The sequence below is a fragment of the Coptis chinensis genome, chromosome 6 (genome assembly GCF_015680905.1).
Source record: "Coptis chinensis isolate HL-2020 chromosome 6, ASM1568090v1, whole genome shotgun sequence".
Lineage (NCBI taxonomy): Eukaryota > Viridiplantae > Streptophyta > Magnoliopsida > Ranunculales > Ranunculaceae > Coptis > Coptis chinensis.
The window spans coordinates 45,234,042-45,255,479 of record NC_141461.1 but is presented as its reverse complement, the minus strand read 5'-3'; the positions used below and the strand labels follow the sequence as shown (position 1 = coordinate 45,255,479).

The 21,438-nt window shown below is 36.5% G+C and overlaps 1 protein-coding gene and 2 long non-coding RNA genes across 5 annotated transcripts; all 3 read right to left on the bottom strand.

Annotated features, from left to right (window-relative positions):
* Positions 1-51: 51 nt before the first annotated feature.
* On the bottom strand, positions 52-19,688 carry LOC147493188 (uncharacterized). 2 transcript variants are annotated; one of them, XR_015198180.1, is made up of 7 exons: positions 19,646-19,688; positions 19,495-19,546; positions 17,572-17,742; positions 16,578-16,658; positions 16,385-16,437; positions 1,073-1,194; positions 52-312 (listed from the first exon to the last, which is right to left on the bottom strand). It is a non-coding gene; the product is annotated as an uncharacterized LOC147493188 (long non-coding RNA). The 2 variants fall into 2 exon arrangements; XR_015198179.1 differs by lacking the exon at positions 19,646-19,688 and having other exon boundaries at positions 16,578-16,663; positions 19,495-19,551.
* LOC147493190 (uncharacterized) lies at positions 7,934-12,534 on the bottom strand. The gene is made up of 7 exons (XM_086565182.1): positions 12,505-12,534; positions 12,165-12,415; positions 12,006-12,056; positions 9,843-10,093; positions 9,218-9,288; positions 8,525-8,762; positions 7,934-8,432 (listed from the first exon to the last, which is right to left on the bottom strand). Exons 2-5 carry the CDS (start codon positions 12,246-12,248, stop codon positions 9,225-9,227), a joined length of 450 nt encoding a protein of 149 aa, XP_086421308.1. The 5' UTR covers positions 12,249-12,415; positions 12,505-12,534; the 3' UTR covers positions 7,934-8,432; positions 8,525-8,762; positions 9,218-9,224.
* On the bottom strand, positions 12,903-14,188 carry LOC147493189 (uncharacterized). Of its 2 annotated transcripts, XR_015198182.1 has the most exons (4): positions 13,891-14,188; positions 13,655-13,743; positions 13,202-13,418; positions 12,903-13,104 (listed from the first exon to the last, which is right to left on the bottom strand). It is a non-coding gene; the product is annotated as an uncharacterized LOC147493189 (long non-coding RNA). The 2 variants fall into 2 exon arrangements; XR_015198181.1 differs by having other exon boundaries at positions 12,907-13,104; positions 13,655-14,188.
* Positions 19,689-21,438: the final 1,750 nt, after the last annotated feature.

Here is a 21,438-nt window from a genome sequence, read left to right as displayed (position 1 = left end):
TGAGATATTATAATTACAAATAGTAGTAGGAGGCGTAGAAAGTAGAACTAAATCAAACTGAGAAGAGATACCTGCAAGAGGGCCATGGCGAACTAGGTTAGCGACAATCGATCCTCATCAAGAGGATATTAGTGAAGTTTACAACTCGCAACCACCTTCTCTCGGTTTAAACTTGCAATCACCTTTCTTTCCTACATAAGGGTAGGCTACCTCCTCCTCTAGCCCTCCAGCTTCAATTAAATACTTGTACGCATTTGTCATTAAGCCTCCTCCACATCCGTTATCGCATGCATCCTTCTCCTTTGGATCACACTTTTTTGAAACACAAAACTAATGTCACTAAGCAATACTTTTTGTACATAAATAACACAACATCGGAGGTTTGAGTTTGCAAACTTGGCACTTTGTTGGATCTAGCAATTGGTATTACTAATTGTTGGTGCATCCAAGAATGTGGTGCATGTCAATTGTGTAAGGAGTGTCTCAATGATAGATGTAAATAGGCCAAGATCTTGTGTATTAAAGGAAATCACTAACGAACCGTGCATCGTTTCTTCTAAATACTTCTCCTTCACTAATTGTGCATATCTTGGCAACTTTAATCCAATTACATCTAATTGATAATAATGTCAAAATAAGCACACTGAATTCTAAGCATTCCCCGACTAAAAATAACCACTCAACTTTTATTCCATATTAAGACCGGCTTCTACAAATGCTATTTCAAAGAGGGCGGGGGAAAGTCGATGAAACAGTTCCTTCAAGATACATCAAACGATCTCAACTAGATGTGCACGTTATTGCAAAAGATTGTGAAGTTATTATCCAGTCAATCCAGTGTTAGAACTTCTACGCTAGTATATTATTAACACTTTGTTGATGGATTTAGGAAGCAGATCCTCCGCATTATGCCTATGTTGCATCAACCCTTTGTGAGGTTGTACATCCAACCATGTACGGCATTCTCGCCCTAAACAGGCTCTTACGGGACACTCTGCTTTTTCAATTTCCTAGTTTTTGTAGTGACACCATTAAAACTGACTATGTAATTATGATCGTATGCAGAGCAAACCTTGTGATCACAATCCACAAGTTGTTGCTCGCTAAAATTTGATAAGCTTTCCCGTGGCTAGGAAGTTGGCTCCTTCAATCCGCTCGGTTGTTGCTAAAAGCCCAACACGATCCACATGTACCCTGCACATCAATATCAAAGATACTTTCTATTGACGGATACATACATATATGCTTAAATTAAAATGTATACAAGTTTGAAAACCCGATTCACCCAAACTACTAAATTGTGATGCGGTATCTAGCACACCCACTATATTGAGTCTATTTCTGGTTTGGGTGTTTCAAGCAAAAATCTAATTATTACTACCTTAATCGTCACTCAACCCGTTCGGTTCCTTACGTACTAATACAGCCTCGATCATTTGTCCTCCATTAGCAATCAATTAACAGCCACACTTTAGCACTCAAGGTTAGAATGCAGCGTGCACTTGTCTAAAAGCGTGCACTTGTCTAAGATTTGTTCTAGAGTAAGTCAATTAAACTTAATCTTAGACGTCATCACACTCAAGTATTGTGGTTTCACTCGGCAATTTTATCGAAGTCATGTTGGCAATCTGGAATGTTAACGGACTTGTCATGTATTTGTCTATTTGTTATCAAGTCTTTGCACTCTAAACATATGAGTGTTACAAGTTACTTGGACTAATTCACATTTCAATTATGTGAATTACGTGATGAAATTCATTCATCATTCTAAAGTAAACACTAAAAACAAGTATTCAATGTCCAACTATACACTAAGTACCCTAGAGTATGGACCCTCCCAAAGTATGAAACTTACGAGAGTCGTCGGCCAAACAAAAATAAACTAAAAAGGATAATTCTCCTAACCGCATCTTCACTTCAATGAATGGCTCCTTTTTCCCTCCAATCAAAATCTTCGGGCAAATCACCAACTTCCATATCCATGAAGATTCGTTGTCACTACTCCATCATTCAAAGAAGGAGACTCGGGTACTTCTCAAACCCATAAACTTCATCTCAAACTCTTCTTGGAGAGATCGAGAGAAAGGTGTTACTCCATGAACAAATTGTAGGATCTAAAGCTTGATGTTCTGCAGCTCTCATCACATTTTTCGCAAATATGACCAAACGATGTAATACTCTTCTCTAGTGGAATACTCCTTGCCATACTTCTGCATGAAAATCTGGAAATTCTCCTCATGTTTTCTCGAATAAAGTTTTCACCAAATTTTCATTTGCCATCTGTGACTTGATATATCTTTGCATCATCGTAAAATTTTGCGGAAACCGATAGTCGTGTGGTTAAGAGTGTAACACTTTCGGTGTAAATATTATACTTCCTCTCATCTCGGATCTCTCCTTTGCCTGTTTTTGTTTGAAGGGAGATCAAGCTAAATTTTGCTTGTAGCAGATGGTGAATAATATGAACTGAAGTGTTGGTCTATAGTGTTGTATGACAATTATGACCTCTAGTTACTGGAATTTTCCAATCTTGAATGTGTTGATTGTGATTGAAGTGGGGGTAAGTTCAGAATTTGAGTTAATGAAATTGCAAGGTGGCAAGCATGCAAAGTAAGATGGTTACATGATTACACGTAAGGGGAGATTTTTTGTTGATACAGCCGTCACGTGACCATTTCTCCAATTCTCTAAAATCACTAGCCATTTGGCCCGGCCTATGGCCGGACTTGCTACATAGATAGCTAATGACTCAAAAGCTTAAAGTCTATTTGAATAAATAATATATGTATATTGATAGCTAATAATTCACTACATACTTTGTTTGAAGGGTTTATGTTTTTCTATTTTTTTTAAGAGATTGCAATCAAAATACAATATACACACAATACTTGTATAGATGAAAAAATTCCGATTAAAGAATAAAATATCTCGTCCTCACTTGGCATGCAAAGAAACACCAACAAAGAGAATAATGGATTACATGCATGAGTAAATAAACCTATATTAATGGTACGTCGTTGGCATATATTCAGGGTTTAACTAAGAATAGGGAGGCATGTTGTCTTGGATTCTTGGGGAGCAATAGCATGTCGTCACTTTCGGTAGAACTCTTTCAAAGTTTTAAAATCAAATAACACATCAACAACCATAGGCAATACCACCATCTTGACAATCACTTTCTTTATGACCAACTATGAATTTGATTAATGTTAATTTAATTTGTAATCAAATTTACATGTGCAATGATTTGGAATATAAATTAGCCAAGAGTGATGAAATCAATGCGAACTTGATTACAATCTGACGCAACTGAATGCAACTTATTGCAACCTTGGGCAGACCCATAAATGATACTCTATGAAATGTCATATATTCTTCCTCTTAATTACAGTCTTACATCAGTTTACTATGTAGGCAGTAAACTACAACCAAGATATGGGCCATATACTACGAATCCATCATCGTTGTGAACACCCAACCTTCCTAGATGATCTGCTGCTTTGTTTACTTCTATGTGAACATTCTTGTAAGTAACCTCCTCCAAGAAGAAAGTAAACAGAACATATAAAGTATAAAGTGCTTTGTATGGGTTGCTTCTACAAAAGATGAAGAAAAAAACTTTGGTACAAATATTAACACATTTGTATGTGGGTATGTCTTTTTCATACAGTCAGCAACATCAACTTCAACGAAGCATTTGCATACATTTAGTAACATTAAATTCAACAAAGCATTTGCATCCAATGGCACGTTCAAGATTGAAAGAAATCATAACACCAAAGTTGTCAGGCATGTAAAAGTCTCCTAGCCTCCACGAATGCCGCAACCACCACCAAGAACTTTCTGGCCAGTTTTAAGATCCAACTTTGCAATGAACTCTTTCGTTGTCTCTGCCCAATATATGAAGGTCGACTTACACATTTATCATGAGACAAAAGGCAAAAAATATAAAATAAACTCTGAAAGAAAAGAAAGTTCAAAGAAATAGTGCATGCTCAGAAATAGCAGCCAAGATGTCAAGACATTTCTCCTTGATTGGGCTTCTGCAAGTGCTCTGTTTCGAGGATTGAAATCCCAAGGCAGTGTCTTTAAGTGGAGCTCCAAATATGTTGAAACAATCATAACTGGGACTTTATTGTTTACCTTACTGCCTTGCTAAGGAATATGACACATAGTGGGCTAAGAGGTATGAGCCTAGCTGGGATGTCTTAGTTATCAATATAGATTCCTTAAGACCCTTTTGTTGATTGTTACTTATCTATTATTACCAATCAACAAATTGATCTGGTTCTAGGTAGAGACATCTTAGCATTTTGGCCCCTAGAGACCAAATCCCATCGTCTCGACCACATATATTTGGTAATTTATGACATTTCTCTTCAAGTCATACTTTTTTAAGAATTGGAAGGAATATATTTGGCTTACCAATTCTGCCAATTTTTACAAATCCTTCTCGAATAGTTTTTTCACTATCCTTTAGTTTATATTGAACATTGGCCAAGTAGCACTGAAATCCCTTATCGTCATCTGTACCAACCTTTCTAAATAACCAAGAAATCTGCAATTTTGAAGATAAATTTAAACCCTCCAACCATTTATATCAGATTTCAATCAATTTAAATTTAAACCCTTCAATTAACAATCTAAGTTTCCTCCAACATAGATTTATGAGTTAACTAACTCAACATCCAAATTAAGAGACAAAAGAATATCATAATTTTTTTTTTAGTACATGGATGAAAAGTGCAAGATGCAACCATCTCTTCTCAACAAACCATGGGAAAAAGGATATATCAAATAAGTTAAAGTAGAAGATGTAATAGCAAAAAGAAAAGAATGCAATTACATACCATCGTCTCTTTTCAAGAAACTCATAGAAACTAAGATATAAAGGAAGCTAGTGAATTGAATTAAACAAATGGGTTGACCACCCCATTTTCTGTTGGGATGAGATATTTCTTGTGTTTGGAGAATGAATTGCTATCTAGGGGATACTTGACTGATCTTGCCTAAATGGTTTGACATTTAAAACAATTTCTCGACCAGTTTGAAGAAATAAGCAATTGTAACACATATGACATGTAATATGGTTCTCACATTACAAATAGTTCTACATATACCGCAAAAAGAAATATATAATACTTATATCATTCTCATAAAAAAAATCTCACACAATGACCAATTTTACAATAAAACATTTTGAAAAAATACCTAAGAGAAAGGAAAACACAAATATTAACATGTAGAGATTCTAAATTAAAGCATTTTATTACCTTTGTTAACTTTCGATTTCTGGTGGCAGCAGCAATGACGCATTCATTGAATCCCATAGACTCCACCATATGAATCCCAGGTGATGCACATCATCTTTGAGTTACCCTAGTTCCATTTCTGAGTTGATGGCCATGACTGCTGCTCCCAAAACCTGCCATATATATGCAGCACCACACTAAAAGTAGAATCTTGGTATCTCTGCAGCTCCTTTATCCTGTTCTTTGCCATCTCAAGCTCCTTTCTCGCTGCCGCTCCCTCTGCGATCTCTTCTTGAAGTTTTTTCCTCTCCGCTTGCAATGAATTAATGCTGATATTCAGCATGTTGATCTCAACTGTTTTGATCTTGAGTTGCCTTTGTAATTCCACAATGTCTGATTTCTGCTCCTTCAGACCATAGTATTCGAGTAACTCACCTTCGAGTTTATCAAATAGGTCTCTACTAATGTACAATTTACCAGAGGAAAGAAACCAAAAGCTCAGGGTGCTATGGTCAATTCAAGAAATCTATGGGAAAACCTATATCGTGCAAAATTTCCTTGCACGTTTCACAGGAGATTCCATTCATCAAGTAGTTCGATTCCCATTCATCTTGCACTCTTCGACTCCATTCACCTAGGCTAGGGTAGTATAAATATTACTCTTTCTGCTCCAAACGAAAAACAATAAAACCTTTCGGAGGAGTTAAAATATTTTACTCAACATACTTGCACAGTCGTAGTTCATATTTACCTCATACTTTCAGGTGCCGGATTTTAGTGTCCTAATCAGAGGTGCTTGTGAATGCCTAAAACGAACTTTGGGGTCTAGATGAATAATCTGTGTCAAGTTGAGGGGCCAAAACTACCTTTTTTCTGAGTAATGTCTATGTTGATCGATCGACCAATATACCAAATAATCAATTTGATTCGAAATAATGAACATTGACAAAAAAAGGATTAAAAAATAATGTAAACTTGATGACCTATGGAAATTGCACTGCTTTCCTAACCATAGCTAACATTATAATTTTGTTTGTTGATAATTGTCCAAATATTATGGACTTATTATCTCATTGGAGGCAGAGCCAGACAATTGCAATGACAATAATCAATCCAAGTCATCTTCGCAATAGTTTAGCTGAAAAGAAATTACATTGTTTTCCCAATCATAGCCAACATTATAGTTTTGTTGTTGAAAGCTTCCTAGTACGGACTGAAAGCTTCCTAGTACGGACCTATCATCTGTTGGAAGCATAGCCAGGCAGACACTATTAGGATCAGTTTGTATCCATGTATTCCATACGGGTAATGCCATATCTGCATCTTTGAAATGAAACGTTACCGATTGAGAGGGCAAATAAGCAGTCCTATAGCATAGTTGGAACGATTTATGTGGATGATCTACTCTGACATAATCTACTTTTTTTACCATCTCATCGATCATTGTATGTTTGATTCTTGTTGTATGTTTGATCATCCATGACCTGCATTTTTTTATTATAGGAATAAATTGTTTATTATAGGAATAAATTGTGTTGAGCACGTATGTCGTTGGCATATATATATTTCATAGGTTGAAGAGTCCATTTTGTTTTGTAATTTGAGTGTAATTAAAGGACGACTATGAGATAATGATACTATCCTAATGTAATTAGAAGTCTTTTTAATTACATATGGAAAAGGACGACTATGAGATAATGATACTATCCTAAAATATATAGTTATATCAATCTTATACGATTTTATTACAACTGAGGTTAAGACTCATTTTTTTTACCAGTTATTTGAGATTTGAGTGTAAGTAGAAGTCTTCGTATTTTACATTACCTGACAATGGTCTTCTGACAATGCTTGCTTGGAGCGAATTATTTGATGAAGATCAGTGTCCATTAGTTCCGTTACAATGTAGACATCAGAAAATGCTCTGCGTATGGGTGGTGTTATCACATCTCTTATACCTATCACCTGTTTCATACACAAATTATTGGGACCAAAATTAACACACTGTACCTTTTGAATTAGATACGGATGTATTACTGTTATTGTGTTGAAAATGATCGGGAATAAGTTTTACGCAGAGTACATGCAACACCTCGTGCATTGATCTGGATGTGGGAGAATTGGAGAAAATAGCAATACAATTTGGAAAACCATATGTCAATCAGCTGGAGGCTTAACAGAATGTGATGGGACATTTGAGGGATACAACCAAAGCGTCAGGGAATAATTGGGTATAACTCTTCTGTTAGGGTTAATACCAATTCAAACACAGACAATATTTGAGAAGCTAAAGGGTTGGTTTATCAAGAAAAGAGAAGCGCTGCTACAGACCATTTATCCAAAGTGAATGTGATGCAGCAAAATAACTATGGGCTTGGCTATCTGACATTTTCAAGGTAACTCCAATTATCAATCTGCAAGGTGTGTCAGCTGTGACAAAATTCCTAAGCCCAATCAGAAAGGACCTATGGAACTCAGGTGTTGCTAGGAAACAAAGCTGTTTTCGCGTTCACCTCCAGCATCTTCAAAGCAAGTCCTGCAAATGCCGAGGCCAGTGAAGTAGTTTACAGAATCAAAGAATGCATAACTTAACATGATTTGTGAAACCTGCAAGACTATACCGAGAACTCTTATGAGTAGCAAAAGGTTAAAACACACAATGTCCAGATGAAATGACCAGGTAGCTATTACCAATTTACCATCAGTAAGAAAAATTGGTCATAGATGGGAAGTACTGCATACTGAACCAAATTATAGCCTACCCAAACATTGTTACCTACCTATTTAAATTGAACATAGTATAGTGTCCTACCCATCTAAATTGGACTACACATTATTTGAGAACTACTCTTTCTTCATATTGAATTCAAGTACCATAAAGAAACAGGGGATCCTGTCCAGTTCTTATATGGAATATTTTTCCTTAAAAAATCAGTGGAAGGTTGCAAAGGATAAATTTGAAAATAAGCATCATTTAGAATCAATATCGGCATTACATACACATACTCCAACCTTTCCACCTTTCCAACAAAAAAACTTCAGGAAGCCTGTCAACTAATTGATTATATTCTTTGCTTGCTCTTGCCATTTCAAACTCAGCTCGAAAGTTTAACTCAATCACTACCCTCATCTCTCCTTTCTTCGTGTTTTTGTCCACCACATCTATATAGGTGTGTTCCCCTGTAGATACCATACCATATACTCTTAGCAGATGACTCCAACAACTCTCATTTTAATTACTACATAAATGCAAATATATATGCTATGTTTACCTGATGGAATATCTAGCGCGCTTGTCCATTTGGATTTGCAAATGGCACTATTGTTGTCTTGAGTGTTTCTTTCGAGGCTTTCCTGATCCTAGACTCCTGAGAATTAGTCCTACTTAAGGTTTACTATAAGAATTATCACCAAGTAGCCGCCGGCTTTGTCTTTGAAATTCCACCCTGTCAATTCCTCGAATTGCATCCTCGACATCTCGCTCATCATCCATATAAACAAAAGCAAAACCTATAACATAAACAAAAGGAAATAAAATCTGGTAGATACCACACAACTACCAAAGAGGAATAATAAAAAATCCAGGATCTCTATGTAACATACGGAATTACACAACAACAACAACAACAACATGAAAATTATAAAATAGTATACCTTTTATATACCTGACCAGGGGCACCAAAATTAAATCAGTTGAATAAATTGGACCCCTCTCTTATAGATAAATATCAAGTATATAGTGGAATATCACATTGCGATAATACTATTCTCTTAAGTTTCTTTGAAAAGCTTATTGGGGCGCAGGCAGACTTCTCGAACAAACAACCGTTAAATCAATCTAAATTGAGGTCTGAAAGGTTTACACCACAGACCCACAAAAAAATAAACCAACATAAAGAATTCAAGGTGGGGTTAAATTCTGAAAGTACTTATCAGATAGAAAATAAGGAAAATGTCTCTCCTACCTTCCTATCAAGCCGCAATTCTAGTCATGTTCAAAATTTTCAGAAACTCCTCCCTTCTTCTTAGTGCTGAACTACATAGAAGCTCATTGTTAGGGGTAAAGGAACCAAAAAAAGCTAAAGCTCTTATAGGAGTTATAGCCAGATGAAAAGTACATGTTCAAAAAACTTTCAATGTTTGAAGATATTAGGAAAGGAGTGAAACCATAGATAAGAAGGAGATCAAATTGGTATTCTCAGAAAAAAAAAAGACTCGAGTTGATGGAGGTGAAAGATGATCGACTTCTCAACATGCCCCAATAAATCCTTATATACTAAATGGTGAATACCTGGCATGAACACATGGATTCCAATGCTACTGCTTGGGTTTCAGATCTGGTGTGAAAACGCGGAGATCGATTTCTTAAGAATTTGTCGAAGATAATTTCTTTTAGGTGTATATCCATTATCAGTGTTAAGATCAACTCATGAAACGTTGCATTCTTTATTTGGTTTGTCGCGAAATAGACACAATGTGGAGAAGAGTGGCTTATCGATGTAGCTTTCATCTCGAACCCCAAATTCCACAAAAACACTTTTATAAAATATAAAAACTTCAAAACAAAACAAAGAATATTTGATAAGATACCTGCTCTTAATGATGTGTTGAAGCGTGGAGACACCAACAGCCAAAATAACTGCATCAGCATCAAATCTCTCTTCTCCACAAATTACTTTTGAAATGCATCCAGTTTCCTCGTTGAGTGAGAAATCTGTCACCCTTTTCCCCTCCACATACTTGAAATAGAAGTAACAACAAATAAAACCGATCTCAAATGAATCCAAGAAGATGATGACGCCACCGAATAAGAAGAAGATAAATTTGAAGTCTGGGTTCTTCTAATATTAAAAAAAAAATGAGCTTTTAGCTGTTACGTAAAGGACACGTTGATTACCGTATTGTTAAACTAAATAGAAATGTAAGGTTGCACTTGGTTCAGAGGGAATCAGCATAAAATAAAACAGATTTCGTGGACGTCTGTAATATTTGTGTGTTTTGGTGCATTAGAAAAGTAAATCAAGAGCTAACTGTTAAATAAACATCATATACGTAACTGAACTTGTTATCCTAAGGTCAGTGTGGGATTTGCTTTGTATTTCATGGTTCGAACCCTACAAATTTACCACCTCAACAGACGTGTACATCCTAACGTAGCATGTTCATTAGACGTACTCATGAGATTGTAGTTCTTTGGTACCAATTACTTTTGAATTATTTATCTCAACACACTCACAAAGTCACAAAGTTGCTTACAGCAGCAACAACGTATACAGAATGGTAAATGCATCCAATGCCTAACTATCTCAAACATGCATGATGTCAACACAGCGTGCAAAAGCACATGGAATTTCTTTCTTCTGCACACACTTGCAATTTAGGTATAGGTTCCAATTCCAAGAATCTACGGGAACTACCTAAAGCAGCCTGAAACCCTCACAATATAACTTAGTTATTATGTCCATATTCTATCAGAACAGAAAGATGACAAAAAACACACCTCAACTGCTTCTTTCGCGTTGGATGATGATTCAGAAATATCAGGATCGCCTTTTCCTTTCTTGGAAGTTGGTCTAATAAGGGGTCGCCATCCAGTCTAACATAAATTATGCTATATGGTAGGCCTTCTCCCCCGAAATAGGAATAAGGAATTTAGTATATGGCAAGCTGCTCCTACGGCCACCCTCTTTTAGAGTTCTTTCGAGAAGTCGTTGTTTGGTCTTTCCCTTTTGGGAAGTAGGAATGGCATCTCCGGAAAGGTGGAGTCAAGTGTGGAAGCCTTTTTTACAGCTGATTCTTTTTAGTGAATAGATCCGATCGCAACTTCGAATATGGAATTAAAAGGGATCAAATAGAGCTAGGTTTTTCTTTTTTTTTGGTAAAGGTCGGGGTGGGGTTTTGATTTTGACGAAACGTTTTTTTTATCCTTTTCTTTTATTTCATTTTGTTACGCGAACAGTTCCCAAAACTGGGCGTGAGTTTGTTTTTTTTTGTGCCGAATCATTATAAAATCTGAGGTGCCCACCTAAGAGAAAAAAGGGGGCTGACGTGTTTCAATGGGAGCATTTTCGACTGTTCAGTATTAATGGTCTTTGATATAAAGATCCAATACAATACTCAAATCTCCTTTAACATACTACAAATAACCCGCAAAGTTTCTCCTAATAACCCTCAACACAATATGCGCATTCCTCCCAGGCCTAAACGCATAAGACTTCTGCGAAAACCGCATTCCTAAGAGCTAACAAATCTTCCAACGCAGATTTCTGTATCGTACTTTTCGGATAAATGTACCAATCTTATCAGCACTAACTTTCTGATAAGCTAATACCCACAATTAAAAACGACGTAAATACTCACTTAAATTATTTACAGTCTTAGGTTCACGAAAATTGTCAATCCACATTGTTGAACATATCGATACACCGTCTTCTCTCATTAAGGTGGATACATCATCTGGGTTAGTAACAACTGTCCTTTGCATTGCCATATTCGACATACTAACATTCCACATCATCGGCTCTCACGGCTGAGTCACAGAGCCTCTTTATTAATTATAGTATAGATAAATACCATTATAGTTAAACACCACGATTATGATAGTATTTTGTATGCAGTCATCCATCCAATTAAACAGGCCAGAAGGGTATTCCATTTCACATTTCAAGGTTGAAGATGATATATTGGTGAGCAAAGACTCTTCCGCGATTAATGATATTATGCAATGTAATATAAAATAAGTAGAAACAATACCTTGTCCTGACCCCCCCACATCCCAAACAGTGAAGCAAATGTTCTTGAAACCTGCAAATAATAATTTCACAAAGATTTAGATAATTTTTTGTATATTAACTTCCAGATTTTTAACTAACTGTTACATCTAAATAATAAACCTGAGCAATAAAGACTCACCACATTACGGGTGCAGGTCCTTCCGAAAATAAACCTACATTGTTCCGTCCGGATTGTGACGCCTGCGGAATCTGTCTTCCCCATTAGGTGCCACCTTATCAGACATATGTTTCAATATGTGGTCAGGAAGCCCAGTATCCCCAATGTAATTCCGAGCCTCCATCCTCAGTGCCTGCCATGTAATTGGCTTCCCAAGAACAGCTCCATTTGCCTTCAAGATATCCAACATCTTCACCTCTGCATTCTTGTACCTTCATCAAGAAAAAAATAATTTTAATCAGCAAACTATAAGCACCAAAACTAATTTAGCCTTTTCGCTTTGAAAATTTTGATGCCTCACCTTTGTTGGGACCACCTTCCATATGATAGAAAATATACGATTATCTCAAAACATCCTAAGCAAAGTCGTTATAAATTATCAAAAGACGATGAAAGATTATTAAAAGACGGGAAGGGGCATATCATTAGCAGTCAACATATAATTATTTTGGATGAATAGTAGAAGTCAATAACTTATACTTCCCGTCCAGATTTATCTCTTAATTAAGTTTGTAGCCAAATCTCACTCTTTTCCTTTCATTTATTTTCGTCTTTACTTCAAACAATGGGGACTGTACCTATTTAAACATAGTTATTCAGGAAGATACCATCAAATAACCCAGTTTACCTTCTTAAGAGTGTAAAAGGATTCTAAGTATCTGCAAAGTGAAGGCATCATTCAAATTCATGAGGTTTGAGAAGGTTCTGTAGCACAACTATATCTGATAAAGCTACTGTCATCCCTCCACCAGTCAAAGGATGGCACATGTTGAATGCATCTCCCATTAATAGAGCACCGGGGAGTCAGATGGGGAGCGGCTGGCATGCTTCTGTTTGGCATTGTTTTTATGTGTCCTTTATCAATTGCAGCTATGAAGGAATCATATAGCTCAGGAGGGACCTGAAATGCAAATGTTGCCAAGTAAGTAATGCCTTCAAAAAAAAAAAAAAAAATTTAAAAGATGTAAAAAAGTCACGCATTACCAGCTAGTATATACCTGAGGAGCTACCACGGTCTTCAAATAATTGGCCATTTCACCGCTATCGCCAACTCAAATATGGTATTCATTCTATATATCCTTACAAAGTCACAATGAGATTTCAAAAGCAATTAGGTACTCAACAATGTGCACCTTCTGATTCTCATATTTAGTTCCGACATCCAAGCTCAAATGGAATTGTTTCATGTCATACCGAAGTAAACTGCATGTGAACCTACACGAAGAAACAAAGATATTCAGACGCAGTAAATACAATAATGAACATACATTTTAATTATCAGTACGGTCCATCCGCTTGGCCATGTTTTCTAGTGAAAAAAAAGGTTAGCATGTACTAACGAACTCTTTCTGAAGGTAAGTGTAGTGGTATAAGGAATTAAGGATAACCATAAAAAACGAACTGTGCAAGAAAACCACTCATACCGAACTGTGCAAGAAAACCACTCATACCCAATGTTGACTGCAGTCTCTTTCTTATCTCCTGTGAGTAACCAAATCTTCAATCCTGCTTGGGCAAGTTTGTCTATGCAGTTAGGAACCTGAATTTATACAATTCAATTACGTACTATATTAGACGATAGGTGAGACTGAATTGGAGATTCATTTAATAAACTCACTGACCCCATTTAAAGAATAAATAAAAGAGCGAAAGCTATAGAAATAGAAGTCGCAGCTATCATACGCACGTTGAGACATTTATCTTCTAATCGCTTATTCGAGCACATCATTTTTACCCCCCACACCAAAAAAAAAAAAAAACAGAGTCCTTTTTAATATAGATAATGCTCTTCATACTCAGGATCATCAGTAGGCAACTCAAACCTACAAAGAGGGCAAGTATTCCTCGACCCCAACCAAGTATCAATACAATCTCCATGATACCCATGCCCACACAGCATTTTCTTCGCCTTCTCCCCAACTGGCACACCTTCTTTACATATAGAACACATCAACCCCTCTTCCTCAAATGCAATCACCACATTCTTTAACTTGAAACCGCTGACTTGGGGCGCAGGTGGAACTCCTTTTCTAGCTCCATCAAGCTCAGCTAAATTCTGCAACAACTGTTCATATCCAGCTGCATCCACATAATCCTCAGGATTTCCAACATACCCATCCTCAAATCCTAAAATTCAGAAAAAGAAAAGTTAATATTAGAATTAATTAATTAGAACTTGACATTGCTTCGGACATATTCAGTGTATAAACTTACCAAGTTGTGGACCATTGGTAAGAACCCATTCAGAAGCTTGATAGTAATCAGCATACAATATTGCCACATTAGGGTACTCTAACCTTAACTGTTGCAAGGCATTTTGTAGATACTGATTGTGATACCTAGCAAAAGTGTTAAGACAGTTGAATCGTTGTTTTTAAAGAGCATAAATAGGTGAGCATCCAATTGGCCGAGAGTCCGAGACGACCGCAGGTAAGAGAGAAAAGGGCAATACCAGTTATAAGGCACAGGAACTTTTTTTCACCTTCAATAATGCTTTCATGCTTTCATACTTTCATAGAAAGTCATTAAGAACACTTCAGAGGAGGATATTCTGAGAAAGGCATCTTTTCAGAGGAGGATATTCTGAGAAAGGCGTCATCTTGAGAGAGTTTGAATTAATGTTTCTAGTGTTTCTGGACTTGAAGATGAAGGTGGTGGAAAGGCGTCATCCTTTCAGAGGAGGATATTCTGAGAAAGGCGTCATCTTGAGAGAGTGTTTCTGGACTTGAAGATGAAGGTGGTGGAGATATCTCTTCCCTGTTCAACTACGTTGTGTGGTTATCTTCAAATGCAGAAATCTTTTCATCTTCTTCTCTAATGGTTCTTCTTCTTCGTCGAAATTTATAGACTTTATATTGATGATGATCAAGGACACTCCAAGACTGATTTCTTCGTCGAGTAACTACTTGAAAGTTGCATTCTTCTCCATCACTTGATCTTTGTATTTGTGGTAGCTTCTCAGAAGAAATTATTGTCTGTTCTTCAGAGTTCAATTATTTTGGAAGAAGAATAAGAGAGAGAGTTTGAAAGTATAGAAATAGGTTTTTAACTATTTTGGGCTCTTAACAATTGAAAAAGGGCGAGAATTCATTTTTTAGATAAAATCTGATGTGTCGATGTGAGAGAAAAAAGGGGGCTGGCGTGGGTCACCGAGGAGCATTCTCAACTCTTGTATTAATGGTCTTTGATGTACATATTCATACCATAGATGTGGACAATCTTTGTTAACCCCGTAAGGTCTTCCACAATTCTATCATTCCTTTCCTCCAAATTAGAATTTACCACAAATTCAGCTCCATAGCCTACCATGGCTGTATCAGTTAGTCCACACACTCTCCTACTAACCACAAATATCCGGTGAGCTCTACTTGGCACGTCAGATCCCACGACAATACAGTGTGTTACACTTTCGTCTTGGGTGTGCTCGAAAAACTATGAAGTTGTATTGCCTGTCTCACCCTGTCTGGTTGTCTCATAGAGTCATAGTAATAAGCAACTCTTCTTCTATAGTGAATAACCAACGAGTGTTTCTACAGCAACTCACACTTTTGAACCGAATTTGTGAACACACTGACGTGGCAAGCAGAGAGACCTTGATTTTCAGTACTTCTTTGACCAATACACACGCACCCCCTGCCTGATGAGTGCCACGTAAGTGTGTTCACAAATTCGGTTCAAAAGATTCGGTTGCTATAGAATTTTGGATAACCATATACTAGATTGCACTTCCAAGCCAGCCACTAGAATGGCACAATAGTCATTTGATCTTATGGATGTTCTCCTTATTTTGATTGACAATAATAGCACCGTTTTCACCAACAAGAAGCGATTCAGAGCTACAAACAATCTGCCACGACACCTTGTTGCACATGTGATGCTTCCAGCACCACCCTTAACGAAGATTATTCTTCAAACTCCCAATCAAAGTTACATAAGAAACTCATAAAATAAACAAAAGATATGAAGTGAATAATGAAGATAAAAAACACATCAAGACAACGATGGTTCGTTGTTGGAGAACTACCTAATGGAGATACAGTCACTCCTGAAGAAAGATACTAGGGACAGCATAGATGTTATAAAAACCGGATCAAAGGTGCAGACGGGATGAAATCAGTACAAAGCATGTATGGGATTTAAACAGCTAGTAGAACCAGCAAGTTCGATTTAGCAAAACTCACGGTTTGCATTTGGAAGCCAAGCCACCATGTACTTCAAACTCTATGGGACTAGCCTGCTCAACAGAAATCAGATATGATGTGAATCAGCCTATCTATATTCAACACCACAAACGATACAACAGAAGCAAAAAAGTAAAACATACAATTGAAAAAAGAACATGATACAAATACAGCATCAGCTTCATGTCAGTACCTTGCCACTCACACAATATCCTAGATCGGGTCCTTCAGGCAATTCATCTTTCTCAAAGACCAGCTTCCGCAAATCAACATCCTACACTAAGAAAAAAGCAAAATTCATGAATCAGTATCATTTACATTACCAGTAGTCCAGTAAGTAAGAAGACCTCTAAAAGCAAAATTTTGTAACAGGTCATCAATTAAGACAAAAGATAGAACACCAACTTTCTAGGTAATTTGGGTTGTCTGCTCTTAATTGTGCTAAGACACACTCCAAAGCAATAGCAGAGAGCGTTGGAGTTGAAATAGGCTTAACCTTAAGTAAGAAACATAGGCAGGAAGGTGAATGTATGAGAAGGTAGAATCTGATGTAAAGTTTATCTTGCAATTGACACAGCTTATCCAGAAGGCTAATGTACGGCCCTACATTTTACATGGAGAGGATATGAAATTCCAAGAACTCAACGCCTTTGAAGAAATTTACACCCATTAAACTTGTTTTTCTCCTATCAAGTTACTCACTTTGTAAACCAGTTCAAATTTTCCTTCTTGGAGCATAAATGAAACCAAGATAAAGAGAGAAAAAAATATACTGAGTAGAATGATAAGTGAAGGAAAAAGTGTGTTTATGTGATAAATGTGAGTTCTACTTCAAAACTATTCTCCTCTAGAAAATCTGAACTAAGTTTTTAATACAAAAAAAGTAAAGAATAACCATGCATTAATCTAGAGAGTTAATATGGCTCCTAGGAAAATTCAAGCATATCCAGACTGCGTCAAAATTGACAAACAATGGTAGTGTCACAGTCAAGTTAAGAATTTGGTTTCTGCTAGTAATTGTTCTGAGATGTTGAAGATCTCGGGAGAAAAAAAAATTGAATTTCAGATTATCTAGAGAACAGTAGTATAGTCATGCCGGAGTTTCTAACATATACTACTGCAGCTGAACTAGAAATTCCAAAACTAACAGGTTTCTAAAAGTGGAAATATAGACCAAGGTAACCTACTCAGCCACTCCCCATGAGCTGTTTCTCCGAAGAGCATAATAGCATCAGCACCTTCTCTAACCAATATTGCAATGCCAGAAACTTTTGTTCTTGTACGAGTTGAACAGTTTATCATGCTCTTGAACCTGTTTGTTGGCACTATCATGGTTTCTGCATGCTACGACATTCCTCCTGTTTAGATAATAAGATGTTTAGTAATGCCACGACACAGATAATTCCTCGTTTTACCTAAAAGATTCTAAAACAATTAGGTATGAACCGCTCTTAATCTTTCAAACATCCTTATGTACTGAAATTAGGCCACTAAGATAGATGTAACCCATGAAACATCCTCTTGTGTTTCCAAACATTGAATATATTTTACAGATAAGACCAACCAGCAAACCAAACGGGTCTTACATGACAGGATTTCGAATTATAATAATTAATTTCAGAATTATAAAAAGTAAAATTCATCTTATGAAAATAGATTTAACCATACTAACCAGAACAATGGGAATTAAAATTTCTATGTCAATATTTACCAGAAAAACTTTAGACTGGTTCATTGAACTGGACTATTTAATCGGGATTCGTCAATGGATTGGCATACATCCTTCCAGGATCAATTGATCATCAAGATCCTTGACTTTTGATGTTTTCAAAAATTCCGATTTCATTGTTGGGATGATCAGTGCATGAAAAACATGTACAGGTGAGAATACACAAGTGTTCCAGAATATCAATACTAAACAAGGACATTTTCTAGTTTTAGTAGTTAAACAGATAGGGAAGTGCCAAAAGGCACAAAAATATATAGAATATCACCCAGGAAGCCATAGAAGACAAATTTTATATCTGAAGAATCAAAGGCAAACATAATTTAGGACAAATCCTTTGATTAGATTTAAAACAACACTCAGACCGGACACTAGGCACCCACACCATTCTTGCTAAACCAGCATCCCAATATTCAAGGAGACTAGAACTTGAGACCTCTTTGAAAGTGTAGTGCAATTTGACCAACTCAGTTAGGAGCAGTCGTGTTTTGAGATACTAGAAGGTTAATTAATTGGGGTTCTAATAGTAGACACTGGTAAACATGTACAGGTGAGAATACACAAGTGTTCCAGAATATCAATACTAAACAAGGACATTTTCTAGTTTTAGTAGTTAAACAGATAGGGGAAGTGCCAAAAGGCACAAAAATATATAGAATATCACCCAGGAAGCCATAGAAGACAAATTTTATATCTGAAGAATCAAAGGCAAACATAATTTAGGACAAATCCTTTGATTCGTTAAAACAACACTCCAGACCGGACACTAGGCACCCACACCATTCTTGCTAAACCAGCATCCCAATATTCAAGGAGACTAGAACTTGAGACCTCTTTGAAAGTGTAGTGCAATTTGACCAACTCAGTTAGGAGCAGTGGGTGTTTTGAGATACTAGAAGGTTAATTAATTGGGGTTCTAATAGTAGACACTGGTAAACATTCTTCCCAGCATGAAGATTTTATCTTAAATATTGGATAAGTAAAGGCTGTTTTAAGCATGATTAAGTTGAATGAAAAATTGTGTCCATAAAAATGAGAAGTGATCACATTTTCAAAACTTAGACAATGCAAAGGAGGCATTTCCCAATATATTAATAATGCCCATTCCATTTGATAAGTAAACACCCCAAAAAAAAAAGTACAAGACTGTACAAGATGCTGATACTTAATAGCACGATTCTAGCAGTACCGAAAAGCAGAGTTGATAGAGACGATTTTTGGGAAGAAAAAAGAGAAAGAAAACCCAACAAAACAAAATGTTCCAAAGGAGTCACCCAGTTCGATTTAGCAGTCTAACTATAGATGGAGCGGCTCATGCAGAATGGCTTTGAAGATAAGATAAACTTGGTAATTTTTTTTTTGTAATCTGAGGATTAACAAATACCTGCAATAGAGGGACTTCCTCATGGGAGGCTCAGCTCCAAGATCACCATTGCCTGCAGATAACAATAAGAACACTAAATTAGGAGAAAACAAGATATAAAATGTTAAAAGTATATGCAGTGGACTTTGCTATGCACTCCCCTGGGGTATACCTTTTAAAGGTTGGTGCATCCATGTCGAACACATACCAAATCCTGACGACTGATATTCTTAATTTCTTAGGCTCCTAGTTCCTTGCTGTGACACCATAACAACTGACTCTGTAAGTACAAGCAGAGGGAAGAAAAACATTGTGATCACAGTCACCAAGGCTGATAACTTTCCTGTGGATAAGAAGTTGGCTCCTTCAACTGCTCCAATTGTGCTAAAAGCCCAACATGATCCACAAGTACCCTGCCCAAAAACATCAGATATACTTTCAAGTTTCAACTACAACCAACTATTTATTTTTTGTATAGGTAAGGAGCACATCTTTTCAGGGATTTTATTTCTGGTTTGGGTATCACTTCATGCAAAAATATAACTAATTTTATTTCGACTGACTGGCCTCAGCATTCAATTAATCAGCCACACATTTGCAATCACCTTTGTGTGGGTTAGGACTTAGGAATGCACTTTACGAAGATTTAATCTGGATTAAGTCAACTAAACTTAACTGTAGAAGACACCATCAAAATGGATTAAGCCACACATGACATATTTCTCTTACTAGGTGTTTGGAATATCAATTGTTAAAGGCCGTCCATTTTTTTTTTTTTTTTTTTTTTTTTTGTATTGGTTGATTAAGACTTTGCACCTCAACAAGAAAATGTTTAAAAGTTGTATACATTTAGTCTGATTAATTCTTTAATTTATTTTGCGAATTACGTGTGGCAATTCACAGATTCTTCATTCCATATTATACAAAATTTAATCTAAAGTTGAAATCCAAGTAATTAAAATGAAATCCTAAACACCTAAAATAAGAAACATGAGGGGTGTTTGCATTTGGGCAAACCATAAAACCTATCAAAAATAAAACTTGGAAGATTTAATTTCCTCACCTGCATCTTCACTTCAGTAACAGCTCCTTTTTCTCTCCAATCAAAATCTTCAGGCAAATTACCAACTTCCATATTCGTAGTCAGTACTCAATCATTGAAAGCAGACCCAGTGCTACTGAAACTCATAAACTTCATCTCAAACTCTTGGTCAAAGAGATCACAGAAAGGTATAATTCAATGAACAGCTGTAGGAAATACTCCTTTCCATAAACACTTGGTAATTTTCTAGTTCTTTGGCCATCTGTGACGTGATATCTCTTTGCACCATCGTAAACATGATAGTGCGTAGGTTATGATTGTAACACCCAGTTTTGATATTATACTTCCTCTCCTTTTTGAAAGGAGAAGGCAAAAATCATGAATATAAACAGAATTGTATGAACGTGCACCTGTAAGTTAAGTGGAACTTTCTTAAATCTTTGAATGCCCGTAGATATTGATTGATTGGAATTTGGAAGTAGGGGTAAATTTCAGAATTCTGAGTTGTTGAAATTTCCTATACCCAAAAAAAAAATGGTTGAAATTTCAAGTGGTAAGCATGTAGATTAATATTGTTATCAGACTGCAAGTAATGTCATCCTCTAATGCACCATCATACATATATCTCCAGATGATCAATGTCGACGATTTTGGTTTCTCCTCCACAGTTCTCGCCATCAATTGCTTTAGCATCTTCTACAATTCTTCTCACCTCTGCTTCTACTTCTCTCATTTGCACTTCTTTCCCCAAAATCAAAGTCTTGCACAACTTCAGCACCATGACCTGTCAGTTCGTACACACACGCTCCTACTCACTCATATATCTGATGAGCGTCTTCTAGCTTCATATACCCAGCCACTAAATGCTCATCACAATCTTGGTCCGAATGGTCTAGAAAACGATGAAGATGTTTTAGGTGGCA